General features: G+C 54.2%; 1 protein-coding gene across 2 annotated transcripts in view; it reads right to left on the reverse strand.

Annotated features, from left to right (window-relative positions):
- Positions 1 to 26,222, reverse strand: part of SORCS2 (sortilin related VPS10 domain containing receptor 2) — a 420,811-nt gene that overhangs the window by 159,931 nt on the left and 234,658 nt on the right. For both annotated transcript variants that reach the window (XM_059380324.1, XM_059380313.1), the window contains exon 3: positions 7,251 to 7,350. In XM_059380324.1, coding sequence (XP_059236307.1) covers positions 7,251 to 7,350 — 100 coding nt within the window. The remainder of the gene's footprint in view (positions 1 to 7,250; positions 7,351 to 26,222) is intronic.

Consider the following 26,222-nt stretch of genomic DNA (forward strand, 5'->3'; position numbering starts at 1 on the left):
GGAATGGGCTTCTACACCCTGGAGGGGTGGGGCCTCCACTCCAGGGAGGTGTGGGGCTCTATGCTAGGGGCGGGGCCTCCACACCAGGAAGGGGCATGGCTTCCACACCAGGGTGGGACTTCTACACCAGGAATGGGCGGGGCCTCCACTCTAGGGAGGGGCGGGGCTTCCCCACCAGTTGGGCCTCAGAGCTAGAGACCAGGTTTATAGGCTAGCAGGCACAGGAACTGAGCGGAGGGCAGAGACACAGACAGAGGGGAGACAGACTGCAAGAGAGCTCCTGGAGCCAAATTTGAGATGGGAGCAAGAAAGGCTGACCTGTACAAGTAGACCAGAACTGCACAAGTAGAGCAGAACAAAGTGTGAGCTTTGTCCTTTCACACTGTGGGATTGCCTGAGGAAGGAGACGAGGCACAGGCTGTAGAACAGTGAAGGAGCCTGGGCCTCCCCTTGGCCACAGGTGCAACGGGCCTGGGGCTCGAAGGCTAGGGGCAGCGCCGTCCTGCCCTCTTGGCAGAGCTCCGAGTCTAGAGAGCTTGGCTGAACAGCAGCCCTAGGATCTGACTCGGCTCCCGGGCCTGCGCCTTCTCCCTAGGCTTCCCTCCCGCTGGAGGGGGCAGCCTCGTTGGCCCCCAGGACAGGCTGCTCAGAGGCCACACAGGGCCGTAGAAAGTGGAAAGGGTCACCTGGGCCTGGGGGCAAACCCTGACCCGGGGACCCGCTGCTGGGTGGTGTGGGGGAGGCCACCACATGCGTCTTGTCCTTGCGTCCCTTCACCCGCGAGATGCACAAAGCCTCACCTGGCAGAGCTGTTGCCAGGATCCGAGAGAATGCACGTGAGGATCCTTAGACGGGATCTGACCCATGAAGGGCCTTGGGAAACTCGGGCCCTCTCTCTCTCACTATCGGTGCTGCCTCTGTTGAGTGGATTTCCGGCTCTCTGAGATACTTTGAGCTTCTCGAAGGCAAGATTTTATTTTGATTCATCTCTCCATCTGGAGTGCATGGCACGTGGCAGCTCCTCAAAGCGTCTCGGCTGACTGAGCAGAACGAGCACGGGGATGGATTGATGGACATCTTGTCCCAACCCAGTGCTTCTCAAACCAGAAGCCACGCATCCCCCAGGACAGGGCGGGAGGTCGGGGGGAGCAGCGGGGGGGGGTGGGGGGGGGGGGGGCATGGTACTGGCTGGGCCAGGGGGTCCTGGCATTTAAAATGGGAGCATTCTTCTGGGTCATCAGGTTGACAAAGACTTTTTGTTGAAAATGTGCATGTGTGTGTATCATCTTAGTAGTCACACCAACCCTGATGCACCACGGAGTAAAATGAGCGTTCGTATGAATTTTTAATATAAAGCTCAGCGCTTGAAAGTAATCCCATGGCCCAGCCAGCACCCGCAGGCCATGCCTTTGAAAGACCCGCGGATCCCCTTACCCAAGAATCCAACACTGCCACTGGATGCAATCAGCAAGAGGTTCTTTATTGTTACGCAGGCGCCTGCGGGTGGTCAGCGCGCGCCTGCGGGTGGTCAGCAGCTCCTGCTAGCTGAGCACACCTGGCTGGGGTGGTGCCGGGTTTTTATAGACAGGTACAAACAAGTTTTGGGTGGGGCGCAACTGATTGGTGGACAGTTTGAACTTTTGAAAAAGGCATACTTGGAGTTTGCGGGTTGGCTCCAGGGACCCGCACGCACGAAGAGAGCGGCGGGGAGGGGGGAGTAAGCTGATTGGTTATGAGGGCCCGCGCGCGCGAAAGGAGAGGTGGGGAAGGGGAGCAAGAAGGGGGAAGGGAGGAGTGCCATCCTGGCGTCTCTATTATTTCTATAAGCCACACGGCTAGAGAAAGGTAAGAGAGCAATTCACACAATTGATAACCTAATTTCATACCTAAAAGCCAGCGGTTTACAGAAAAGCAAACAAGCAGTTACAATGAATTCAACCCTGGGGGAAGGGTCTTTTCACTGCAAGGGGAGGAGGGGTACTCTTACACAACAAAAGAGCAGTTAATTATTTAAAGACTGGGGGGGGTCTTTCACCTTCAGGCCTTAGCCTTGTGGCCCCAGGGTCTGTGGCTGAGTTAGAAATAACATAGCTATCCAGAACTAAGGTGGGGATTGTGGACGGCATGGAAGGTCCGCAGGGAATGTCTGGGTTCGGGCTGTGACAATAGTAGAAGGCCCTACCCATGGGCAGCGAGTCCATGCCACAGAGCTCTGACTTCACTGCAGGAGAGATGAAAACAAAAGGGGATTCATTTTGTAAGAGAGGTAACAATGTGGTCTCTTGAGAAACTATAAAGGGCTACTCCGTCTGTAATTGTTGCTAAATGGACTCCTAATAGTATTCGAACCTTCCAGCAAAGTCTACCCGTCACCCTAACTGAAGAGGGAGGCACACGCCCATAGGCACCCCTGCAAATAAGGGCTGATCTTGCCCCAGATCAGAGTCACCCCCAGACAAAACCTCCACGCAGGAAACTGACTCAAGCCCTCCTTTCTTTTCCTCTCACGAAACGTAGCAGAAGAGGTTCAGTTTCTCAGCATTCTCCCAGACCCTCAAGGTTCTGGAAGGTTAGAACTGTCTGCCCGTTCACCTCAGCACCCCAGTGCCCTGCGAGGGTCTCCAGTGCCATTAGTAGGTATGAAATCCAAATTTGTTTTCTGCAAGCTTGGATGAAGCGTCCTCTCCCCTTAGCAACAAGCACACAGCCTGGGGCAGCATAGGGCCTTGTCCCACATCCACTGAGCGGATGGATGCTGGTGTTGAGAGGGAGCCTGGGGACCCAGCCGAGGTACGGGATGAACCAAACAAAGCTGGGGGTCTGCTCACATGAGCCTCCTCCCCATCTGCCCCTCTCCCGTTGGGAGGAGAGCAGAAGAGACCTGAACATCCGAGCTGGAAAGGGCTTTGGCGGATCTCTAGTTCAAACTCCTCATCTTATGGATGGGGAAACTGAGGCCTGGAGCAGAAAGAGGATCTGCCCAGAGTCTCAGGGCTCCGCCAGCATTAGACCGAGCCCAGGCAGGCTGCGGTACGTTCAAGAGCTGCTGATTCCCAGCCTCCAGCAAAGTGGGCCGGACTCTGCTTGCAGTGATGTAGGGAATCCCATCTTCTCCCCAGAATGTTGCTGCGGGGTGCCTGGGGGGCTCAGAGTAAGACACAGATTGCTCCCGCATCTAGCACACCCAGGCACAGGGAGACACTCAGTACGTTTACTGCATTAGTGCACGGTGAACACTTTGCTGCCTACCAGCTGGGTGCTGGGTGAGCTTGGACCAACGTCCCAGCTTCCCCGAGCCTCTTTTCTCACCCCAATAGTGCAGGGGGTGACGTCAACCCCTCAGTCGTGCCCCCACCAATGAATGAATACGATTAACATCCCCTTCTGGCCCAGCGCCTGGAGCACTGGGAATGACCACCATGGGGCTGGCAGAAGAATCAAGAAGCCATAAATGAAGGGACCGTGCAGCACAGACGGGGAAGGGAAATCCTGCTTCGTAGGAAGTAGAAATCTCTCCCGCTGAAGGACAGCACCCCATCCACAGCCCAGCCCACGATGTCCGTATTTCCCAAGTCCTTGCTGAGCGCTTGGGGCTGTCCCCATTTGAGGACCTGGAGGTGAACACAATCCAGGCTCCATCAAGTGGTCTGCCCAGGCTGTCCTTGTGCCCTACAATGCTCCTTCATTAGTTCAAGGACCAGCCCGTGGAGGACCCCCCCAATTCTTCCCTCTATCTGCTTTCCCCAGTCACTGCAGCTTCCCTCATCCCCAACTGGGACTTTTCTGCTCCTCAGCACGTTCCAACCCACATCATACAGAGCCTCTGTCCTGCGGAGGTAGCTCTCGGGGCCCGGCCCCTCCGCTTCCCCAGCCCCCATCAAATCCCAGGTATTTCCAGTCTCATGCAGTCCTCGCTCAGCTCTTAGACCCCACGTGACAACGTGGGATCGCAGGCAGGGACAGTGGACTTAAGCGCCCATGGTTGTCCTGCTGGTGAGCTTGGGCCTCTACTGGCCGCCTTCTAGCCCCGCAGGGCCTCCAGTGGGCTGTGCCCTTCTAGACAGAGGGCTCTGTCCCCAGCCCCACTCGGTACCAGTCCCACCTCTTCAGATAGAGAAACTGGCATTTCATGTTCTAGACTCCGAGGCTCAGGCCACCTTGAGCCCCAGACAAATGATTTGTTCCTTCGACACAGGGAGGTGTGGGGAGAAGGCGATGTCCCGCCCCACCTCCACCCCTGCAACCTGTCACAGACACCTGGTGGGGCCCTCATTCCCCTGGGCCAGGTCTTGTTCCCTGACAGACCCAGTTGAGCTGACCCCACGTTGAGTATGAATCACCCCAGAACCAGTTCCTACCCTCACGGTCTTGGGAGGGTGGTGAGGAGAGGGCCTGCGGCAATTCTTTCTGAGGACAATGGCTCCAGGAACACTTGTTGGGGGAGGGGGAGGCTTTGTTCCAGCCAGGCCCTGCTCTAAGCACTGGACAAGTAGGCCCTCGTTTAATCCCATCAACCCAAGAGTGTAGACACTATTGCTACCCCCATTCCACCAAGGGGAAACGGGGAACCAGAGGTTCAGAATTTGGGCAAGGTCACGGAGCTGGGGGGCTGTGGAGCTGGACCCAGGCACAAGCCCAGCCCCAATACGAGAGAGGGGCACCTCCTAGGCTACCTTCCTGCTCACTTGCACGTGCCCAGACTGCCTTTCGGTTCCCAGGGCTCCCAGTCCACCCTGCTCGGCGCCCCCGACCTCCCATGACCCAGAGGAAGGCAGCGGCCGTCACTGCTGTCTCTCTGCCTGCCTCCAAGACAGACGCCTGTCCCGTGGGCTAGCGGTGTACCTCAGTGGGCCTATTGATGCCTTCAACCCCACCAGAGGGAGGCTCAGCTCAGTCCTGGGGTGTGTGGGGTGAGGGGCTGCTGTGTGAGAGGTCAGAGACAGAATAGAGGTTGGAGACATCTGTAAGCCCGGACCCCGCCTGCATCCGTGACTCAGCTTCCCTGTCTGGGGTCCAGCTGGCAGCAAGGTCCACGCTTTAGAAGGAGGAGGGCCTGGGGGCTTCCTTGGGGGGCCATGGAGTGGTGGATTCCATCCAGAGGGGATGTGGGTGGGCAAGGCAATGCGCTGGGAAGGGGGAGAAGGGGAGCAGGCCTCCCCACAGTCCACCGTCCAAGTGGACGCCATGTGAGTTCCCAGAGCTGCCGTAACAAGTTACCACAACCTAGTGGCTTCAAACAACAGAAATGTGCTCCCTCTGGTCTGGAGGCTAAAAAAACAAAACCAAGGTGTCAGCAGACTGCACTCCTGTCTGGAGGCTCCTGGGGGGATGCCTCCTAGTCCTCTCCAGCTTCTAGACCTGTCCCTCCTCCGTCCCCAGCCTCTGGCCTCACACCTGACCCACCCCCCTGTTTCCAGGCCCCTTGATGGCATGGACGCACCTGCAGAACAAGGACAGCCTTTCAACACCGTGAACCGCATTTGTCAAGTCTCTTTTGCCATGCAAGGTCACAGCCCTGGGTGCCAGGACTGGGAAGAGGACACCTCTGGGATGCAGTGTGCAACCCCCCCACCCCACAGTGACAATTATGAGTGGTCAGATAGCTCCTAGATCATAGCCTCCTTCACAGATGAGACACATGGGACCTCAGGGAGGTGTCACCCCCCTGCTGGGGGACACGGCACAGCTGGACTGAGTTCAGGGACACCCAGCCCAGACACTATCCCCCAGGCCTCCCTGCAAACACGGGGTGACCACAGCAACCCCAGGAAGGTGCCCCAGGCTCCTCGCACACGGGCCCCAAGCAGGTTGGCTTGGGAGGCTCTCACAGGTACAGGAGGCTCTGGGGGTCACTCGTACAGCCAGACACGCTCCAGTTCCCGTACTCCTGCATTCCCTCCTTCCATTCTTTCAATGTCGGCCAAGCCCGGGGTTGCTACAGGCCGCCACCAGACCCAGCCTTCGATCCCATCGATATTTCCAGGCTAAACAAGCAAGTGACCTCTCACGGGCTTCACTGAGCCAGGTGGTCCCGTCTGTGTTAGAGATGCCGTCATCCCCCTGCCTGCTTCCCTGTCCCCACGCTGCCCGCAGGGGAGACTCTCTGGGGAGCCCCATCCCTCCAGGGCTACACGCATCGCCCAGTGGCCCACACAGATGTCACCTGGGGCCTGCCCCAAAGGCCCTAGTCAACCTAGGAACCCCTTCGCCCCCCCCCTACATGCATCATCTCACTAGCATTCCTTCCTGTCCACCCCCTTTACAGGCCAGGAAACTGAGGCTTGGAGGAGCCACGTCCCTGGCTGTTGTCACCACTGTCCACCCAGCCTCCCTGTGAAGTCCTCCCCGACTTCACAGCCTCCAAAACCCCATCCCGCACCTTCCATTGCTGCTTCTGCTCATGTCCCTTCTAAAGGGAGGCACAGCCTGCGGGGCTACACGTGGCCCCTTCCCGGGCACTTAAGGACTCTCTGGCTGGGGACAGACCAGGATGTCACAGGCTCTGTGTCACTTTGGCCTTTGGTTAAAAGTCCCCAGAATAGTCATCAGTGCCCGTGGGCCAGGCTCAGGCCAAGCGAGCACCAGGCTGTGGGGTCCAGTCTCCGATGTCATGATTCTCTGTGCCAGACGGGGTTACCCCCTCTTTCCCGTGAGGCACCTGATCCATCCAAGTCCGTCCCCTCCCGTGACATCAAGCTGCTTCTCCAGAAGCAGCCAAGCGTGCAAGGCCTCTCTGCCCTTGTGCTGGGGCCCCAGGTAGCTGGGGAGCAAGCACAGGTTTGCAGATGGGTCTTCGCACAGAACCAGGCGGCCACTGGCCACCTGGGAAGAACATGGATCCCGATTCTACAGCCGTCAGGAGACATGCTCAGACCAAGAACACAGAAGTGCAGCTCGGGTGGAAAATCGAAGCCAGATCAAGACCAAATAAAAACACCGGCCCAAGAAGGCGACTGCCCACGACCACCTTCCAAGGACCCCTCAAACCCAAGAGGTTCTTCCTCTTTCCCCAGTGCCCACCAGCCCCTGCTGCTTTGCCCCAGCCACTGTCTGTGGGGCTGGGAGAAGAGAGACGCACCCGTACAAGCACACACAGCCTTCCAGCAAAGGCACAGCTGGCCACTGAAACACAGTCATCAGGACAGACCGCCGTGGAACCCAAAAGGGTGTCGCAGGACATACCGTGGCCAGGAGCCCAGTGCCAGAGCCTGGCTATGTGGCATGGGAATGTGTCCTGGCGCGCCCCTTACCTTTCTCTTGTTCGTAGGGCAAATGTAGAAGTTGTCGATGACCGTGGTGACGCCGGGCTGGAGGCTGAGCTTGGTGTAGGACGTCCCGAAGTCCGAGGACCTGGTGGGACAGGATGACAGGGGTCAGCAAAGTGTCCCTCCAGGTGCAGGTATGTCCAGCCCCACAGGACAGCCAGCATGGGCCGCAGGCAGCCCAAGACCACCTCTCCCCGGGAACAGCATGACCCAAGTTACGGGGAGGTGACCAGACTCCCTGAGTATCCAAGGGCTCGCTCAGGTCTGGAGCGGGATGTGGGGTCAGTGAATGCCAGCCAGTCTCCCCACCGGCTGACCCCATCTTCTGCCCTGTCCCTAAGTGTACCTTGGTCCACATGCTACATGCGTGTCTGTTGGGGAAGGGCCAGGCTCTTCTGCATCCTTCCATCTCTCGACTCCTTGAGAACCCTTAAAGACTAGATCACTCTGTCTCTCTTGCAGAGGCACCAAGAACGAGGAGAGGTCAGAGCAGGTAAGCTCCTGCCTGGGATCCCTCCGTGACCCTGTGGCTGATTCAGGAGGTGCAAGCTGGTCTGTGTCCCTTGCCACTGGCCCCTGCTCACTCTGGAGAGGGTCCCTTGCCGTGCTGAGACCTCAGAGTGGCCTACTTCTCCGTTTCCTCCTCTGGTCCCTGAGCAGCTCCAGGAAGCTGCACCCTCCCCGCTGTGACCACATTGGGCTGGAGGACGGCAGGGGACAGCAGGCAGGACCGAGCTCCAGGGGCTGCCAGAAACCAGGCCCCCTGCCCTGTGTCTGCTAACCCACACCAGGGGCTAAGCCCTCCTCGCCTGCAGGCCCCTCTCCCCTGTGGTAGCATGCAGTAGCATGCGGGGGTTGCATTCTGCGGTTCAGAATCTGTGGTTCTGAACCCCCAGCCCACCGCAGCGAGAGGGGAGAGGCCATCTGGGCGAGTTCACATCTGTGGTTTGGAAGCACCCGATGCAGTGGGACATGGAATCAATTCCACATTGAAGCTTAGAACCTCTGTGACCCCAGAATCAACAGTCCTTTTTATCACCCCATTAACATGTGCTGTGACTGCAGAGCGAGGCTGGCTTCGAGCCTGAGGGCGGCCAGGTCCATCTGAGCCTAAAATATCCGAGATGTTGGGCTTCAGGGCCATCCCCGGGCTTCCCTATCTTCGGACAGGGACGGCTCGGGAGAGTCAACCCACGGAGGGGACAGCGCCAGCAAGCAGCAGGAAGCCCTCGGGCCCGGGGCCTCCCTGTGATCACCTTCTGTATCATCACAGCTGAGAGCTTCCTGCCAGAGCCGAGCCCCAAGGCCAGGGGAAGAAAGCACCTAGAACCCCCTCCTCAGGCCCCAGCAGCACCTTCCCTCTCTGGGGGCTGGATGAGGCCGGTGTTTCTTGGCTTGCCCAGTGTTGTTGGAGGCCGGGGCCAGCCTGGGACAGCGTAAATTCCTGCCCCACTAGCACGTGTCCACAGCCTTCCCCGGGACGTCTTGAGTGCTTTCTGCACACATACACTTCCTCCCCACATCTTCACGGGAAACTGAAGCTCCAGGAGGATGGATCATGTTCATGGTCCTGGTGCCTAATGGCCACCTGTCCACCTGACCCCGGAGGCCAGGTCCCTCACCAGCCTCACGGCCACAGACGGTTCCTAGACCAGGACAGAGAGCAATCCCTGCCCCCTGACTCCCAGGGAAGGGGGCCTGGAAGGGGGGGGCAGCCCCCTCCTTGAGGGGTGATCAGGGATGCACTTGGTCTCCAAACCACAGAGAATTGATTTATTTTGGGAAGGAGGGAGCCAGAGGCCCATTAGCAAAGATCCAGGGAATTTGAGTCTCCACGGAAACCAATGGTGGTGTTTCCCAGCTGGATGCATGGAAAGGTCCTCTGAGCCTCTTGGTCCCCAGGCTGTCCCTACTGCCACCAGCAAGCAGAGTCTAAGACCAGCCCACAGATTCTGTCTCCCAGACACCTTGCCATCCAGCCCTTCCGTCCATCCCCGACACTGACCTGCCTCAGTCCAGGTGTTTCCCCAGGATCCAGCCTCTCCCCACCTCCCCCCCACTGCCCTTCCCCCTCCCGATCACAGGGGCCTACTCACACTCCCTCCAGGGCACCTGCTAGTGTGGGCCAGCAGGTGCAGCAGGCCTAGGGGGGCGAGGGGACAAGGGTGATAAGTAAGAAAAATGTAACAGCCTCAGGGGCCATCAGGGCTGGGATGACAGGAACTGCTGTCTCTGAGAGTTAAGGAAGACCCCTCAGACGCGGTGATGTTTGGGCAGAGGCAGGCAGGCAGGAAGACAGTATGTGCCTGGCTGGGGGAAAGCCATTTGTACCTGGCTAAATAATGCCCCCCCCCAAATCTGTGTCCATCGCAATCTGCGAACGTGACCTTATTTGCAAACAGGGGTTTTGAAGATGTAATTAAGTCATGAGGAGGTCATACTGGACGAGGGCAGGCCCTAATCCAAGGACTGGTATCAGAAGAGGAAGGAATTTGGACCCAGGGGCACACAGACGCACAGGGAGAGTGCAGAAAGGGGATGCCAAGGATTGCCGGCAACAGCCAGAGGCTGGGAGATAGTCCCGGGACAGATTCTCCCTAGAAGCTTCCAGAAGAAACCAGCCCTGCCAAAACCTTCACCCAGAACTTTCAGCCTCCAGACCAAGGACAACAAATTTCCTTTGTTCCAGGCTAGCCTGGAAGAAGTGTGTGGGCCTCTGTTATGATGGCCCTAGGAAAATAACACAGCCTTCCAGGTGGAGGGAACGGCAAGTGCAAAGGCCCTGTGGACAGGCTAGCTCTGCCTCCTCCTCTTGGGACAAGGAAGGAGGGACCTGTTTGAACCCATTCACCACTGTTATCAGCTACCGAGGCATCAGGAACTCCTCACCCTGAGGACAACGCAAATCCAGCTCCCCACTTAGCCATGAGCCCCAAATTCTAGGCCTCTTGTTGGAGGCTGGGGCCCTCAGTTCATTCACTCACTCACTCCTTTTTATCCAAAATGTGTTTAGTTTCTTAAAGCTTCCAGCACCACGCTCCAAGTAGGAATGCAAACATGTTCCCTGGGTCAGGTTCACTTATGGCACGCTTGTGTATGGTATACCCACTGTGTGCCAGTCATTTCCTTGCACTGTAAGCAGGACAGACACTGCCCTGCCCCATGGGGATGACAGGCTGGTGGGTGAGACAGAGAACAGACCCTTGGTTCCAGGGAACCAGCAATGCCAATGGACAATGGTCAGAGAAGCTTGGGAGACTCTCAGGGAGACGGGGACTTGGGGCTGCCCTCGACACCCCTGCCCCCGGCTGCCCCCACCGCCCATCTGACCATCCATCCCGCCCCGCCGACTCTTCCTGCAGAATCGTTCATGGTCGGTCCCGACATGCCCCCCTTGCCATCCCTCCCATTCTCCCTGCCGCTCGCGAGGGGCCCCTGTGGGCTACAGGCTCAGAGAACGGGAAGGCTGGCACAGGCTGGGCAGGCTTCACTGAGGGCCGGTGGACAGTTTCCCGGTGCTGATGTAACACATGACCCCAACCTTAGTGGCTTCAAACAGGACCCATCTATTATCTTGCAGCTTGGGAGGTCAAAAGTCCCATATTGGTCTCAAATGGGCTCAAATCAAAGCATGGGTGCCATCCAGAAACTCTAGGGAAGCCTCTTCCCTCTCCTTCCCGGCTTCTAGAAGCGCTCGCTCTTGTTGGCCCGTGTGCCCTCCTCCACCTCCAAAGGGCATCCGCTCCACCTCCCAACCATTGTCAGGCCCCCTTCCTCTGGAGTCAGCCCCTCTCCTCAGTCTGCCCCCAGGAAGAGTTCGGGGCGTGGCTCAGGTTCAGGTGCACAGGCTCCGGGGCGAAGTTCCTTCAAAGAGTGGGAGGCAGGGGCAAGAACACAGGGGAGACTGAGATGCTGCGTGGGACCTTAGAGATAGGGACCCATCCCTGCTGTCCGTGGCCCTCCAGTCACTCCCCCACACTGGCTCGGTGTCTGTCAATGAGGCCCGACGGGCTCCCGGTAATGCAGGAGAATACCAGAATACCAACCACCAAGGTCAGCGTAAATGGTCTGCCCAGCTCGCATCGCCTTGGGCTGGCCTGGCCCCCGCCAGACCCCCACCTCTCTGACCATGGGGCCTGGGGCTATCTCTCAGTGCACCACCAGTAGGCGGGGGATGAGAAAGTAATTTATTACTGTGAATAAGTCCAGGAGATAGAGGATGACTAGCCTCACTGTTGAGCTGGTGAGTGGGGGCAGGTCCGAACCCAGACCCTCTGACCAACACTGCACCTAACACTGCCCCCTCCTGAAGTCTAAACAGATCATGCAGTGAGGACGGCGGCCACCGGGATCATGCAGGAATCCACAGGCCGGGCATACAGCTAGCACTCAATAAATGCTTACCGGCTCCTATGGAGGTGCTCTGGTGTCAGACCTGGAGGCTGTGTGACCTCAAGCCACACATGGCCCTCTCTGGGCCATGACAGTTGCACATCAAAAATGTGCAGGTTGGATGTGATTGTGTCTGAGCACCAGCAGCAGCGGCCCCAGGGGCTCTCCCTCCACCCCCAACACCCAGCCCGAGCTGCCCCAGTGACCCCTGAGCCCCTTTCGGCTAGGCCCTCCCCCCAGGGTGACCTTCCCAGCAGCGCCCTGCACCCCTACCACATCCAAGCTCTCCTTTCATGCGTCCGGGAGCGCAGAGAGTGATTATTCCAATCTGCATTTATTCAAATTAAAAATTTAAAAAAAAAAAACGACTCTAAAACTGGGCACCCAGAAACAGGAAAGGCAAGCTCAGTTGGAAAGTCGCTCTTTGCAAATCGGCTGCTTAATTGCTGAGTGTTTGTACATATTCACTTTTTAAAAAATGATTTAATTGAGCCATTTTCATGCTCCATAATTATTTCATTGGCAGGGCCATATGTTCTGCTCCCGCCCCTCCCCATCATGCAGATGAGCCCCTATCTCCTACCCAATCCCCTCCCCCCTAGCTAGCCTGGAAAACCACAGCAGGGGCAAAAGGGGGTGCCCACCTGTGTGGCTGGTGCTCCCACAGGTGCTAGGCCCTGGGTGAGGCCCAGACTCTGGGAGATGCACTTTCTTGATCTGTGAAAGGGGCCGAGAGAACGCCCACAGCACACACACTTGGGTGAGATCAGAGAGCACAAGGAAAGTGTACACGAGTTCAGCTCTCCGTCCTGGCAGGAACAAGTTCCCAGCTCTCCGCATCACCTGGGGGAGAGCAGTCCCAGCAGCTCCACATGGACCCCTGTCTGGTGGAAGGTGCAGGTGTGTGGACACACCTGTGTGCTCTGATGAGCAGGAGGCTGGGCAGCTTGTGTTTGCAAGTTCAGCCCGAGTGCCCGTTAGTCACTGTCTTTAGAACGCGGAGATCCTGCCCTCCCTCCAGAGCCCCACTAGCGAGATGGGCCGTGAAATCTGTTTCTGGCGTTCAAGGTCGGGGGCTCCAGAGGTGCCAACACAGAGTATGAGGTGGCAGGCCTCAGATCTCTCTGGAAACGCTGATCGTGCAAGGAAGGAACGGCCGTTGATGCTTGCTTGGTGAAACCGCTCTGATAGGAAAGTTTGCTGCCCGTTGATCCCAACAACGGATGCTCTGTCCAGTCGGCTGCTCCTAGACTCCCTGCACATCATTTCCCCCAATAAACCCGATCGCTGTCTCAGGGTTTCTTCCTTGGCCTCACCAGACCACCACCCACCCTGCTAGGGTCATGGCTGCCCAGACGCTGAAGTCACTGACAGTTTGTAGAAAATCCTGGGGAGACCCCTGTGGCTGGTCTAGAGGTTCCAAATTAAAATCTGCACTTGACCCATGGGGAAACTGAGACCCAGCGAGGAAAGGGTCTTGTCCAGAGTTGTACAGTGATCCAGGCACCCACCGTGGGCTCTCCCCCTGGACCAGGTGACAAGTGAGAGGCACACTTTGGCAGCTGACACGGGTCTGAGCTTTGGTGGGATCCCAGCCGCATCCCATGTCTGTGATGTGCAGTGAGAAGGAACGCTGACCCACCTTTACAGCGGGGCTGTTCTGGTTCCCAGACACTGACCACTCCTGGGCTTTGATCCACTGCCAGGGTTTGTTAACACATGGACTTGAGGTCAGCAGAAGAGCACTGGGGCAGTGTGGGGGACTTCTCAGGCTGGTCAAGTCATTCAAGAAAAATCCAGAATGTGGTGGGAGACTCTGAGTGTAAAGTGGGGAGTCGCATGGCGGCTGAATGGGTGAGCTGAGGGGAAGAAAGCATCTCTGATCCCAGGGGGTACATGGCCTCATAAGGCGTAGAGCCACCCCAGTCCGCTGCAGCCACTGGGCCCCTCTGACATCAAACACCCTGCGGGGGGGGGGGGGGTGGTTAGTGAAACCATGTGCTCACCACGTTACCACGACGCCATGCTCAGACAGACACACAGACTTGCTGACACAGGAAGGCCAAGTTCAAACAAGAGCGTGCCTTCCCATTTTACAGATGAGGAGACTGAGGCTCAGGGAGTAGGAAGTGACTTTTTCATGCTTAATCGCACAGATTGTCCCCCCCTCCTGCCAAGCAGTGCACTGATGCCTCCGGAGGTCCTCATGCAGCATGGCACCCCCTTCGCCAACTTCATTCTCTGGCAGAGCTGGCAGGCGGCGATTGCTAACCATCAGCAGTTGCACATGGACAACAGCCGTGTCCCAGTCAGGGGGTCGAGCTTCCGGCTCTACGGAAAGGAAGGGAACCCCATGGCTCCGGCTGGTTTTGTTTCTGGAGGTTTTAACATGGCACAAGGTAAGACCTTTGCAATAGCTCTCTTCCCAACTGGGGAGTGGAGGGTAGTCTTTAGAACGGGTTTCTAACCATCAGGCTAAATGAGGCCTGTGTCCCTGGGAGGGCCCCACAGTCACCTGGCAGGGGCAGGGCTGTCTGCTGCTCACCTTGGCACACCAGACCCCATCAACCTCCTGCTGATGTTCCTGCTTTCACAGCCATTCTGCAAGCCCTCGGCTGCGCTTGCTTCCAGGGCCCAAGGCAGGTGACCAAGGCCCCTCCCCTGTCCCAGCCTGGGCTGCAGGCTGGGAGCAGATGGGGTCATTAGTAGTGACCGGTGCAGGGAGGGGAGGTGTCGCTCATCTTAGAGGCTGCGGGTGACAGGTGGCCACTGGGATTGCCACCAGGTGCGGTTTCCCGAGAAGCAAGCCAGGGGCCAGACAGGACATCACTGTGTCTTCTGAGTTAGCTCAGGCAGTTGTATCTGGTTGGGGGAGAGGCTGGGTTTATGGCCAGGAGGGAGCGACTCTGATGATCCATGCGAAGGGAGCATGGAGGGGCTGGGGGGGAGGCAGCGAGGGGCCCTCCGGATTTTGTCAGGAATGACACAAGCCCCTCTGAGGGACAGGGCAGGGCAGCCCCTGGCCAGGACCAGAGGACCTTCCCGCTGCTAACCTCCCTCTGCCAGAGCCCGGTGGGAAGTACGCTGACACAGCATTCTCCCAGGGAACCAACCAGCTTGGGAGAATGCTGAGCCCTTCCGAAGCCCAGAAATGTCATTTCAGATAGAAAACATCCAAATAGAATAAGACAAATCATCACACAGAAAGACTGGGCACAGACCAAATAACGTGGCTCTGAAAAGCTGTCCAACCCAGCCATGGCCTCTTGGTGGGAGAGGGTCGGCGAGGCCACGGTAAAGAGGGCCATGTGAGGCAGGGGCGAGGGCGGGGGGAGTGTGAGCTGCCAAGTCAGAGGGTCCGGGCCTGCCTCGGGGGGCTGTGCCAGCTTAGGCTCCCCCTGGGACCTGGAATCTCTCTTTAGGAAAATTCCAGAAGTTTACCAATCCACTGACAATGATGTTTCCTTTCTCAATATGCCAACACATCCTCCACTCTTCTTGGCATCATTTAAAGATGATGGGACAAAAACAACAGGAAGTAGCTACAACAGGAGCGAGAAAAGAAGTTTCTGCTTCCACCATTGACGGGGGCCCTTTAACCTCTCCGCCCATCCAGCATTTGCTCCAAATGTGGTCACACTGATCGTACTGCGATGACAGCAGCCACACAAAATTCCATTCTGAGTTCAGGATGGTTGGCATTTCCTGCCGGCTGTGTGACATTCCATCCAGGCCACGTGACATTCCATCCAGGCCACATGGCGTTACTGACGGGCCATTCCGCAGGCTGAACTATGCCAGGCATTTCCGCAAACACCGAGTGCCTTCTACGTGCCAAGCACTTTGGAAATTCACTTTTTTCTGCAGATTGCTATTCCGAGCCTCTCTGCCCATTATCAACAATGTCTTCATTACTTGAACACATCTTGGATTACTCCCGATGGTGATGTCCCAGGAGCAGGGCTTCTCTGCGAAGCTCAAAGCTTCTGCGTGGTGTTTAAAAAAAGGTGTCTTTGGATCTGAGAAAAAGCTTATAACTTGATATCTTAAAAACGAGGGGCCTCATTTATTCTTAGGGGGTCCTGGCACAGAATGATAACACTCTTCTATGCCAATGTGTCAGGTTATAGAATCTGATGCTCTAGATTGATTTTTTGAATGGCTGTTGACTACACTCAGTTTCTGCCAAAGGCAGCCCGAATGATGTATTAAGCATCTTAAAGAGGAATAAACGCAAAGAGGCCTTAGCGGATGAGATCCAGGCGATCTGGAGGGAATTCTATTTTTAAATGTTACAAGGAATATTTTAGTCCAAAGCGCATAAAGTAAGTAAGAAATAAGATGTAACACGAACAACTCTCCATCTCGGTAAACATCAAAGAACTGTTTATACCATGAAACTGGGGATAGCTGATTGAAAAAAACCTTCTTTATGGCAAAAAGCTCCTGGAAGAGAAACAAAGGTTGATGTAATGACAAAACGGAATAGTTAAGACAACGGCCTACAGATTTCCATTTCCAAACTGTGTCCCTAAAGTCACAGTCTCTGGGCTGCGGTTAAGAGGTCTGGGCTTGGGGACACCTCTGTCCTTTCCCAGTTTTGGATCTTGGACGAGTTGGTTCATATCTCAGAGATTGAACTTGTCTGTGACAGCAGGGGACAATAATAGAACTGGGGACGAGAACACATCATTGATATTTCCCCCCATGTCAAGTTCCACCTCAACCAAGTGCTTTGCATGGACTAGCTCACTTAAACCTCCCAACACGTGAGGATGGGGAGCACCGGCCCATTTTCTGGAGCAGGAGGCTGAGGACCAGAGCGTGGGAGCTGACTGTGGCCGCGGCAACCTCGCCCCCTCCATGAGCTCTGCCCCAGACCATGCAGGCCCCGTGCCTTGCTAGCAGCCGCTTCCCAGACAGGACAGTGTGAAAGGGGGCATCTCCCACCTGTGCTCACAACTCCGGCGGCAGGTGGGCATGCAGAGGGAGCCAACACACCCCTCTTCCCAACCCCAGAGAAGATTGAGGTTTCCCATGGCTCGGGAATTTTCCCTTCAAGGTCCGGCTGAGGGTGGGGGAGGAGGGTTGCCCCCAGCCAGCCTGCCAGTCCCTGCAGACAATGTGATTTGTGGTAGGGGTCTCGGGATCTCAGCCGGGATCCCCTTCCTTCTGGAGGGGCTGGAGATTGAAGTCGGCTCCGGGGCCACAGGACCAGCCTCAATAAAAACCGTGGACACCAGGGTTTGGGTGAGGTGCCCTGGCTGGTAGTCCCTAGGATGTGTTGTCATACTGTCACTGCTTGAAGAGATAAGCACTGTCCCCCAGGCCCATGAGAGGCTGCCTGCATGTAGATTCGGTCCTGGGCCTTTGCACCCACTGTTCTCCTTCCCAGACACACACAGGGACTCCCCACTGCCTTCTAGGCTTGGTCCGGGTGTCCCTCCCTGAGGCCGGTGTCCTGGGCCACTCTCCCATGACTCTCAGCCCCCTTTCTCGCTGGACTTTTATCCAGAGCAAGCATTGCTACCTGGTGTTATACACGTGTTTTGGGACGGTGTGGTCTGTCTAGAACATCAGCTCCTGGGAAGAGAGGACCTGTGGTGGGTACCCTTCATCCTGGGAAGCCATCCCTGTCCCGAAGACCCCACTGGGCGTGAGCCAGGCTCGTGCTCCATCCCACTAGTGTCTGCCCCACCTGCTGACAGTCCTTCCTCCGCCACGCCCGCTGCAGTAAGCTGGGTCACAAGACAAGGGCAAATTGGGGTGGCCCAATCAGGGCACCTGGGCTGTCCCTGAGTCCCAGCAGCACTGTTCCCTGCTCCCAGCCCCAGCAGCCAGTCAGGGCAAGTTTGCTAAAATGACTGAACGGGGCCCAAACAACTTCCTTACAGTAAAAATGTGTCCGGGAGCCGCCTGCCACCTCCCCACCCCCAACCCCCTTGCAGGTCCTGTCACTCTGCCTCCTCCCACAGGCATCCCCTGATAACCTCATGCACCTTGTTCTCCGGGCAAGAGAACAAAAGCAGGTAGAAATTGGCAGAACATATTTCTCCCAATTCCTAAGATTCCCATTTGAGAGTTCAATGAGGACAAGAGGCCTTCAAGCCCATGAAAATTATGAGTCAAGCCCTTCTCAGCAAAGGTGCACCATTCAGCAAGCACGCGGGCTGATTGCTCTGACCACAGGTCTGCGGAGCTGGGAGAGGTGGGGGCGGGGCGGGGGGCACTGCAGAGCGCTGGGCCAGGCTGCCATCAGTGTCTCCTTGGGAGCATGTGGGGGTCTCTGGGGACTGGGCACTCTCACCCCACAGACAGTACCTGTCCTAGCGTTGCACAGACAGGGCTGCTGGTCCCTGCCTAGAACCAGCCCCAGGACACTTGGCTGGGTGGTGTGAGTGGACTCCCTGACCTCCAGGCCACATGAAGGGGGACCCTTCATGGGCATGTTACCCCTAGAATCAAGCTGAAGCCATGGTCCCCCTTCTGGGGGTGCTTCTGCCCGTGAAGTCATCTCAGCAAGCTGGGGCATGGGGCCCCAGCCAGGCACCAGCCAGGAAGGGGCTGTGGCTGGAAGCCTTGTGCATCTCCAGCAAAAGCATTTTTAGAAGTCATGCAATTTGCACTATAGCTCAGATCCCACTTCTCCAAGTGCTCTCGCTCTGGGAACACAGGCCCCATTGCAGACTCCAGGAAGCCAAGGCTCAGAGAGATTCAGTGACTTGCTCAGAATCCCACAGCAAATAGGTGGCAAGGCTGGTGGGCCCAAGTCTGTCAGATCCTACAGCCCACAACCTCCCCGGTCCACCCAAGAGAAAGCAGTGGTTCTGATCCTCAGAGGGGTTCCTGGGTCTGGGAATGGTGCATGGGCTCCCCTCACACACTCACCTCAAAGGTAGCCATAGGGGCCGAGAAGCCACCAAAGAAAAAGAAGAATTTGAGGTTCTAGCCCCTGAAGTGGCCCAGCCAAGGCGCCATGGTCACTGAGAGGGTAAGTGCCTTTGGAACAGGTTCTGATGTTGGAAGAAGAACTCCCCCCGCCAGCTGGGGTTCTGTCGGTATAGAGATGTGGGGTCCTGTCCATACAGACATGTGGGGTCCCACCCTTCTGGTGGGGCTCCTACTCACCACACCTGCATGAGTGCCCATCAGCAGAGGAGGGGGCCTACTCCTCCACGGGAACGTGCATGAGTGCAGTGACCACGTGCCTGAGTGGGTCTTGGAAGGGAAGGGAGAGGAGAAGGAAAGCTCCTGCCCTTGGAAAGCCAGGGGGTGGGTATGAAGGAGTCGGTAATGATAGGGTCTGAGGGAGCTGAGTTCTCAGGGGCTGATCCTGTGGGTCCCCACTATAGACAAGAGTTGTGCCTTGTGGAATTCTGGCCTTGTTTCTGGTGACACTTCCCATCTGCTTCCCTCAATATCTATCCACCCACCCATCTATCCAGCCATTCTTCCATCCACTACCCACCTGTCCATCTGTCTATCCATCTATCCATTCTTTCATCCACCACCCACCTATTCTCCAATCCATCCTTCCAACCATTCTTCCACCCACCACCTGCCTTTTCATCTATCTATCTAGCCAACCATTCTTCCATCCACTACCCACCTGTCCATCTGTCTGTCCATCTATCCATTCTTCCATCCACCACCCACCTGTCCATCCATCTACCCAACCATTCTCCTATCCACCACCCACCTGTCCATCCATCCATCCATCCATTCTTCCTTCTTTCCTTCCATCTGTCCAACTCATACCCCATACATTCCCAGGTACCTGCTGTGTGTCTGACCCTGGGCTGGGCTCTGAGAGGGGGACACAGAGATGCTTTGGGGAGGCACTGCCACCAGAAGCACAGATGTTTGATGAGTGACTGAGTGAGCCTTAAAGATGCTCTTCCACTAACTGCATTGCCTGTTGAGGCCATCGATGTGTCTCCTAGATCCCAGCACCCATTACTGGCTTGATTCCAGAATGTGACTCAACTTCTATTTTAAAAACACCAGGATGTCATTGTGCTGTTCTTCATAGGAAGCATGCCAATGAATCCGCAGGGCCCACAGTGCTGCCACGCGGGGGACACTATATACCTTCAACAACCACACACCACCTTGCAAGGACCTGCTCACGATGGACATGTACAGATCAGACCCCAGAGTGATGTCAGTTCTCTCTTTCCCTCCACATGGAGGGATACCCCCCCCCCCAAGGACAGATTCTTAACTGGAAATAGGCCAGCCCAAAGCTTGTCTGAATTTTCCATGTCTGAGCATCTAGGGGTGTGGCAGACAGCTGACGCCGGGATTCCAGACAGAATGAAGGAGACGAGCTCAATTTGTCAGCAACAAGAAGAAACGAGCTGTTCTGGTGCCTGGGGTCTGGCTCTCTTTCTCTCTCTGGGCATGAATCTCTGGTCTCTTATGGAACCTCAGATTGTCTCTGTCACTCTCTGTGTTCATATCTCTCTGTGCATTCTTTCTCCATCTCTCTGTGTCTCTCAGAGTTCTTCCATGGGGCACCTCTGTCCCTGTGTTTCTAGGCATGTCTATCTCTGTCTCTCTCTACATGTGATTTTCTGTGTGAGTCCTTTTCTTCTTCATTCACCCCTTCCACCTTCCCTGTTCCCTTTCTCCTGAGATCATCTCAAGAGGAGATGTCCCATGATAGAGAGGTCTGGGGGCAAGGTGTGACCATCTCTCAGGGGTCACAGGGAAAGCAGGACACTGGTTCTGGCTTCCCCCCTTCGTGATGGGTTCACCGGATGCCAGGGCTTCCGATCCCACGGAGCTGATGTTATAGAGGGGTGGTCAGATAATAAGTAGGCAGAACAAACATCTATTGTCAGCTGGTGCTTGCTATGAGTCACAGAATAAGGGGCAGAGAGTGAGGGGCTACTATTTCAGAGTGACACAGGATGCTCTCCCACCAAGGTGACATTTGAACAGAGACTAGAGTGCGTCGGGAAGTCAGTCCATGTGGGTGTCTGAGAAAGAGAAGAGCACGTGCCCTGAGGCAGGACTCCCCAGCTGCCTTTCCTGGGCAGGTTGCTCATGGAACCGGACATGGTTCCTTCCTGGCTTCCATGCTCAGGCCGCGAGCACGCCACCAGTGGAATCGGATTGTGTTTTGAAGACAGAGTTCTTCAGATCTAAACTTCTGGTCTGGCCAACTTTGTGACTGACAGGGGCAGAGGCCTCCCTGGGGCAAGTCAGCAAGAGGATGCCACATGCACACACGAGCTGCTGACAGCTGGGGCGGGCCGGGCCACCTGTCCTGTCTTTGGGGCCTGAAGCAGGACTCTCCCAGACTGGGCTCTGGAACATTCAGTAGGAATATCCTTGGTCTCCTTCCATCTGCTCAAGCTTCCCTGTCATTCCCACACTATGGCAGGCTCCTGTGGCCCCAGGGGAACAGAAGGCCTTTCTGTCCCCACCAGTTTCAGTCTGGGGCTGTGGACACAGCAAGGCCGCTCAACGATCCGGCTGCTGGGTGAAACCCCACATTACGAGACATCTGTGCACTTTCTTCAAACATCACATCCACACTAATAAGGCAAATAAACACGGCATTTAAAGATCAGAGGCAGTGCAGTTACAGCCTATTAAATTAAATTCACCGTCAAGGGTGAAAGAGAAGATAAACTGGGATTATTCCAGTCATGGCAATTTAAAAAAGAAAAAAAAAAGAAAGGAACACTTAGAGACATAATTTTGTGGTCCCTGAAGCCGTGACAGCAGCCGCTGCCAGAGCTGGTGGTTTGGAAAGGCAGCTTGGCTCCCTCCCCACACAGAAAGTTCCCTCCTGAGTCTGCCCCTGTCCCCCAGACCTAAGACACACCTGAGTCCGTCCCTGAACTCCGGGTCCTCGGACACACCCCATCAGATAGAATCCTGTAGAACCTACAGGAAGCCTTCTGCTTCTGGTCACATCTCCAACAGAGGCTGGGTCTCCTCCATGGTTCCAGCTCCTGCCCAGGAGGCCCACCCTGATTCTGGCTCCTGCTGGGGGGCCTGGGTCCCGAGCTGTATGACAGTCACCATCTCCCTTCATCCCTCTGCCCGAGAGGTGGCAGCGAGGCACTCAACCTCACCTGTCTCTATGTAACCCAGTCTGTGCTATGTACTTCACACAGTGCTGATCTCCTGCTTTGGCTTTGACAGAGGTCGTCTCCGATGAAATTCACAATGACCCACAACATGCTATTATGCACATTGTGTGTCCACACCACAGTCCTGGGGTCCTTTACTATCCTACACATAGTTCAAGACACACTGTGCACGTGATGGTCTTCCCCAGGACAGCTTCCCAATGATTCATTTCTCACTGGCCCAACTGATGTTAAGCTTTTTGTCTTTTCCAATTTTGTTTTCTTTCTACAGTGTTCTCTATCCTTATATCAATCCTTTGGGCTTCTCCTCAAAGCTCAGATGCACAGTACTGCCGTTTTTTTCATGCAGTGAGAACAGCTTTGTTGTTTAATTTCTGATTATATAAATCACACTTGTGCACTACAGAAACCTGAGTGATGCCTACATATAAAACAGAAGTGTAAACTGCATAAAATCCCACCATCCCGACACATCAACTGTTGCAGGCGGGTTGGGGAGGGGCGATCTGACCGGTGGCCATCCTTTGGCTCCCCTCCCTTCTCCTCTCTACTCCCTTTCTACACATTTTATAAAATTCAATCACCTTCTCTGCCTCACCCACAAGGCTTCCCTCCATCCACACCCAGATGACCAAACTCAACCAAACCTCCCAGGGAGAACCCATTCAGATCCTTTCCTGAGCTCACGTACTTACACACACAAACACACACCTCTGTAGAGCAAGCTTGTTTTGCTGTTGGTTGGTTTTGTTTCATATTAAGCAAGATGACATTATCTCCCACCTCTATCCTGTTTTCTCACTTATTACTATGTATCTCAACAGAGTGGGGGTGGGAAGAACATACCTCAACATAACAAAGGTCATGGATGAGGAGCCCACAGCTGACACCATCTTCCATGGTGAAATGCTGAAAGCTTTTCCTCTAATATCAGGAATAAAATGAGGCTGCCCAGTCTCAAACTTTTATTCAACTTTAGTAATAGAAATCCTAGCCAGTGCAATTAGGCAAGATAAAGAAATAAAAGGAATCCAAGTCAGGAAAGAAGTAAATCTTTCACCAGCTGCAGATTACATGATAATATATGTAGAAAACCCTAATGACTGCATCAAGAAAACCTGTTAAAACCAATAAAAGAGGGGCACCTGGGTGGCTCAGTGGGTTAAAGCCTCTGCTTTCAGCTGGGTCATGATCCCAGGGTCCTGGGATTGAGCCCCGCATTGGGTTCCTGGCTCAGTGGGGAGGCTGTTTCCACCTCTCTCTCTTTGTCTGCCTTTCTGCCTACTTGTAATCTCTGCCTGTCAAATAAATAAACAAAAATCTTTTAAAAAAAAAAACAATAAAAGAATTTAGTAAAGTTGCAGGATACAAAATCAATGCTTCAGACGTTGTTACATTTCTATCACAATAATGAACTATCAGAGAAATTAAGAAAACATTCCCATTTACAATTCTGCCCAAAAGATTAAAATGCCTAGGAATAAATTCAACCAAGGTAATGTAAAGAACTCCTTATTAAAAACTATAAGATGTGAGTGAAAAAGTTGAGGAAGACACAAATAAATGGAAAGATATACCATGCTCATGGACTGGAAGATTTAGTATTGTTCAAATGTCCATACCACCCAAAGCAATCTACAGGTTTAATGCAATACCTATCAAAATTCCAATGACATATTTTTAAAAAATAGAGTAAAAAATCTTCATATTTGTGTGGAACCACAGAAGACCCCCAAATAGCCAAGCAAACTTGAGAAAGAAGAACAACACTGGAGGCATCATACTCCCTGATTTCAAACTCTATTACAAAGCTATCATAATTAAAACAATATGGTACCAGCTCAAAAACAGACATATAGATCAAAAGGACAGAATAGGGAGCCAGAAATAAACCCACACATATGTGGTCAGTTAATTTGCTACAAAGGAGCCAAGAATACATACTAGGGAAAGACAGTTTCCTCAATAAATAGTGTTGGGAAAACTGGACAGCCACACACAGAATTACGAGTCTGAATAGACACTGATCCAAAGAAGACATACAGATGCCCAACCGGTACATGAAAAGAGGCTCCACATCCCTCTTCAGGGGAATGCAAAGCAAATCCAAAATGTGGGAAATGACTTCACACCTGTCAGAATGGCTAGTATCAAAAAGACGAGAAATAACAGCAAGGATGTGGAGAAAGGGGAATCCTGTACATAACTGGTAGAATGTAAATTGGCATAGCCACTAGAAAACACAAACGTTCCTCAAAAAATTAAAAATAGAAAGACCACATGATCCAACTCGATATTGCTTCTGGGTATTTACCCAAAGGAAGGAAAAAACACTAACTTGGAGAGATATCATGGCGACATTATTGACAATAGCCAAGACATGGAAGCAACCTAAGTGTCTAGCGATGGATGAATGGACACATACCCACACACACATGAATACTACCTAGCCCTAAAAAAGGAAATCTTGCTACTCCTGACGATATGGATGGACCTTGAGGGCATTATGCTAAGTGATATTAAGTCAGACAGAGAAGTACAAATACACTATGAGTTCACCTGTACATGAATCAGGAATGAAGGCAGGAAGGAGGAAGAGAGGGAGGCGAGAGATGGGTGAACTGTCCTCGGGCACCTGCTCTGCTCCCTGTGACCTAGCTTCTTTTTTTCCTCATCGGGCTGTAAGAAACATCCCATCTGTGGAGCCTGACATCCTGCCACTTTCCCGCTCTGGGAGAGATGAGCAGGCGTGGCAGTGGGAGAGATGAGCAGGCGTGGCAGTGAGTGTCCCATGTCTACTTCCCTCGGCTCTCAGCACCAAGAACACATGGGCCACCCCCCTTCCCTGGCGGAGAAGAGGCTCACTCTCTATGTCTTATCTGCACATCTTTGTGGGCTGGGAGACAATGACCCTGCCCCCGCTTTGCCTCCCCGGGCCTCAGCATCTTCTCACCAGTTTGCAGGTGCACGGGGCTGCTGTTCTGGGAACATCTGCCCCACTCCCCAGCCCTTCCATTCTTCACCTCCTGCCACTCCCAGCATACAAGAGCTTTCCAGAAACACACCAGAGGCAGTCACTGCGCAGTAATCCTGCCCTCATCCAATGTGTGGCACTTCTGGTCAATCCCCACTATCTGTTGATTTTGGGTTTGTGGCATTTTAGCCTCACACACGGTTATGTTTGATACATCGAATGGGTCTACGCCTTGTCTTAGAAATTCTGGGTTTCCGGTCTGGCTGAAATGACTGTGTATATTCTCTCGACTTTTCTTACAACACTTGGATGTGTTACTTTTATTTCCTTGACACATCTAACAGGTGCTTTGGCACAAGGATCCAACCCAGAGACCCAACCCCATGTTCTCGCCTCATCCCCCACCAGAGACTAGGCACAGCCTTCCGATTTCCGCTGAAAGTACCAGATGGGCCCATGGCCTCTTTTCCACCATTAGTTCTCACCTTTCTCACCATTAGTTCTCATCTATTAGTTCTCATCTTTCTCACCATTAATTCTCACCATTAGTTCTCACCATTAGTTCTCATCTATTGCCATGTGCGTGGGCAGGTCCACTGGGGTCCCCATCGAAGTGCTCACCTGCCTCACCAACACCTTGTTTCCGAGGGCAGCAGCTTCGTGGGAAGTTCTAAGAGCTTCTAAACAAATTTTCTTTCTTTGGTTTCTTTTTCTATTTTTAGGAAATTTTGCGATTCATGAGCAGCTACCCTTCTACATAAAGTACGAGAGAATTTTATCCACTTTCACTTTGCAGACAATAAAACAGCTAAGTCTAAGGTTACATGAATGTTGGCTCTGTATAGACTACAATCCTTGACTAAACCTAAAATGCTCAGAAACACAAATTAGTTAAATCCAGGCTCAGCAATGTACTTAAGAAATACATCTAGGGGTGCCTGGGTGGCTCAGAGGGTTAAGCCTCTGCCTTCGCCTCAGGTCATGATCCCAGGGTCCTGGGATCGAGCCCCACCCCGGGCTCTCTGCTCAGCGGGGAGCCTGCTTCTACTTCTCTTTCTGCCTGCCTCTCTGCCTACATGTGATCTCTCTCTTTGTGTCAAATAAATAAGCAAAATCTTAAAAAAAAAAAAAAAAGAAAGAAAGAAAGAAAGAAAGAAAGAAAAGAAACAAGCAAACAAACAAACACACCTAGAGACACGTGACCCTGTGGCCATTATTACGGGGGTTTCTTTTGACTGTTAGATGCTGGTTCGTTCACTGGCTCAACAGATCCAGTAAAAACCCAGCTATACTTGGAGAAAATATTCCTGAACTCTTTACACACACAGACTAATCTAGTTGTATGTTTAGAGCATGTCCCTATACTGCCTAGTGTTGTTTGGTTTGGTTTGTAACTGTGTGTCAGGGATTGAGTGTCTATTTAATCCCCTGAGATCTGTTTCAGGCTCTGCCGCCTCCAGGAAGCCCTCCATGATTACATCA

This window comes from Mustela nigripes, chromosome 1 (assembly GCF_022355385.1).
Source record: "Mustela nigripes isolate SB6536 chromosome 1, MUSNIG.SB6536, whole genome shotgun sequence".
NCBI classification, from domain to species: Eukaryota; Metazoa; Chordata; class Mammalia; order Carnivora; family Mustelidae; genus Mustela; species Mustela nigripes.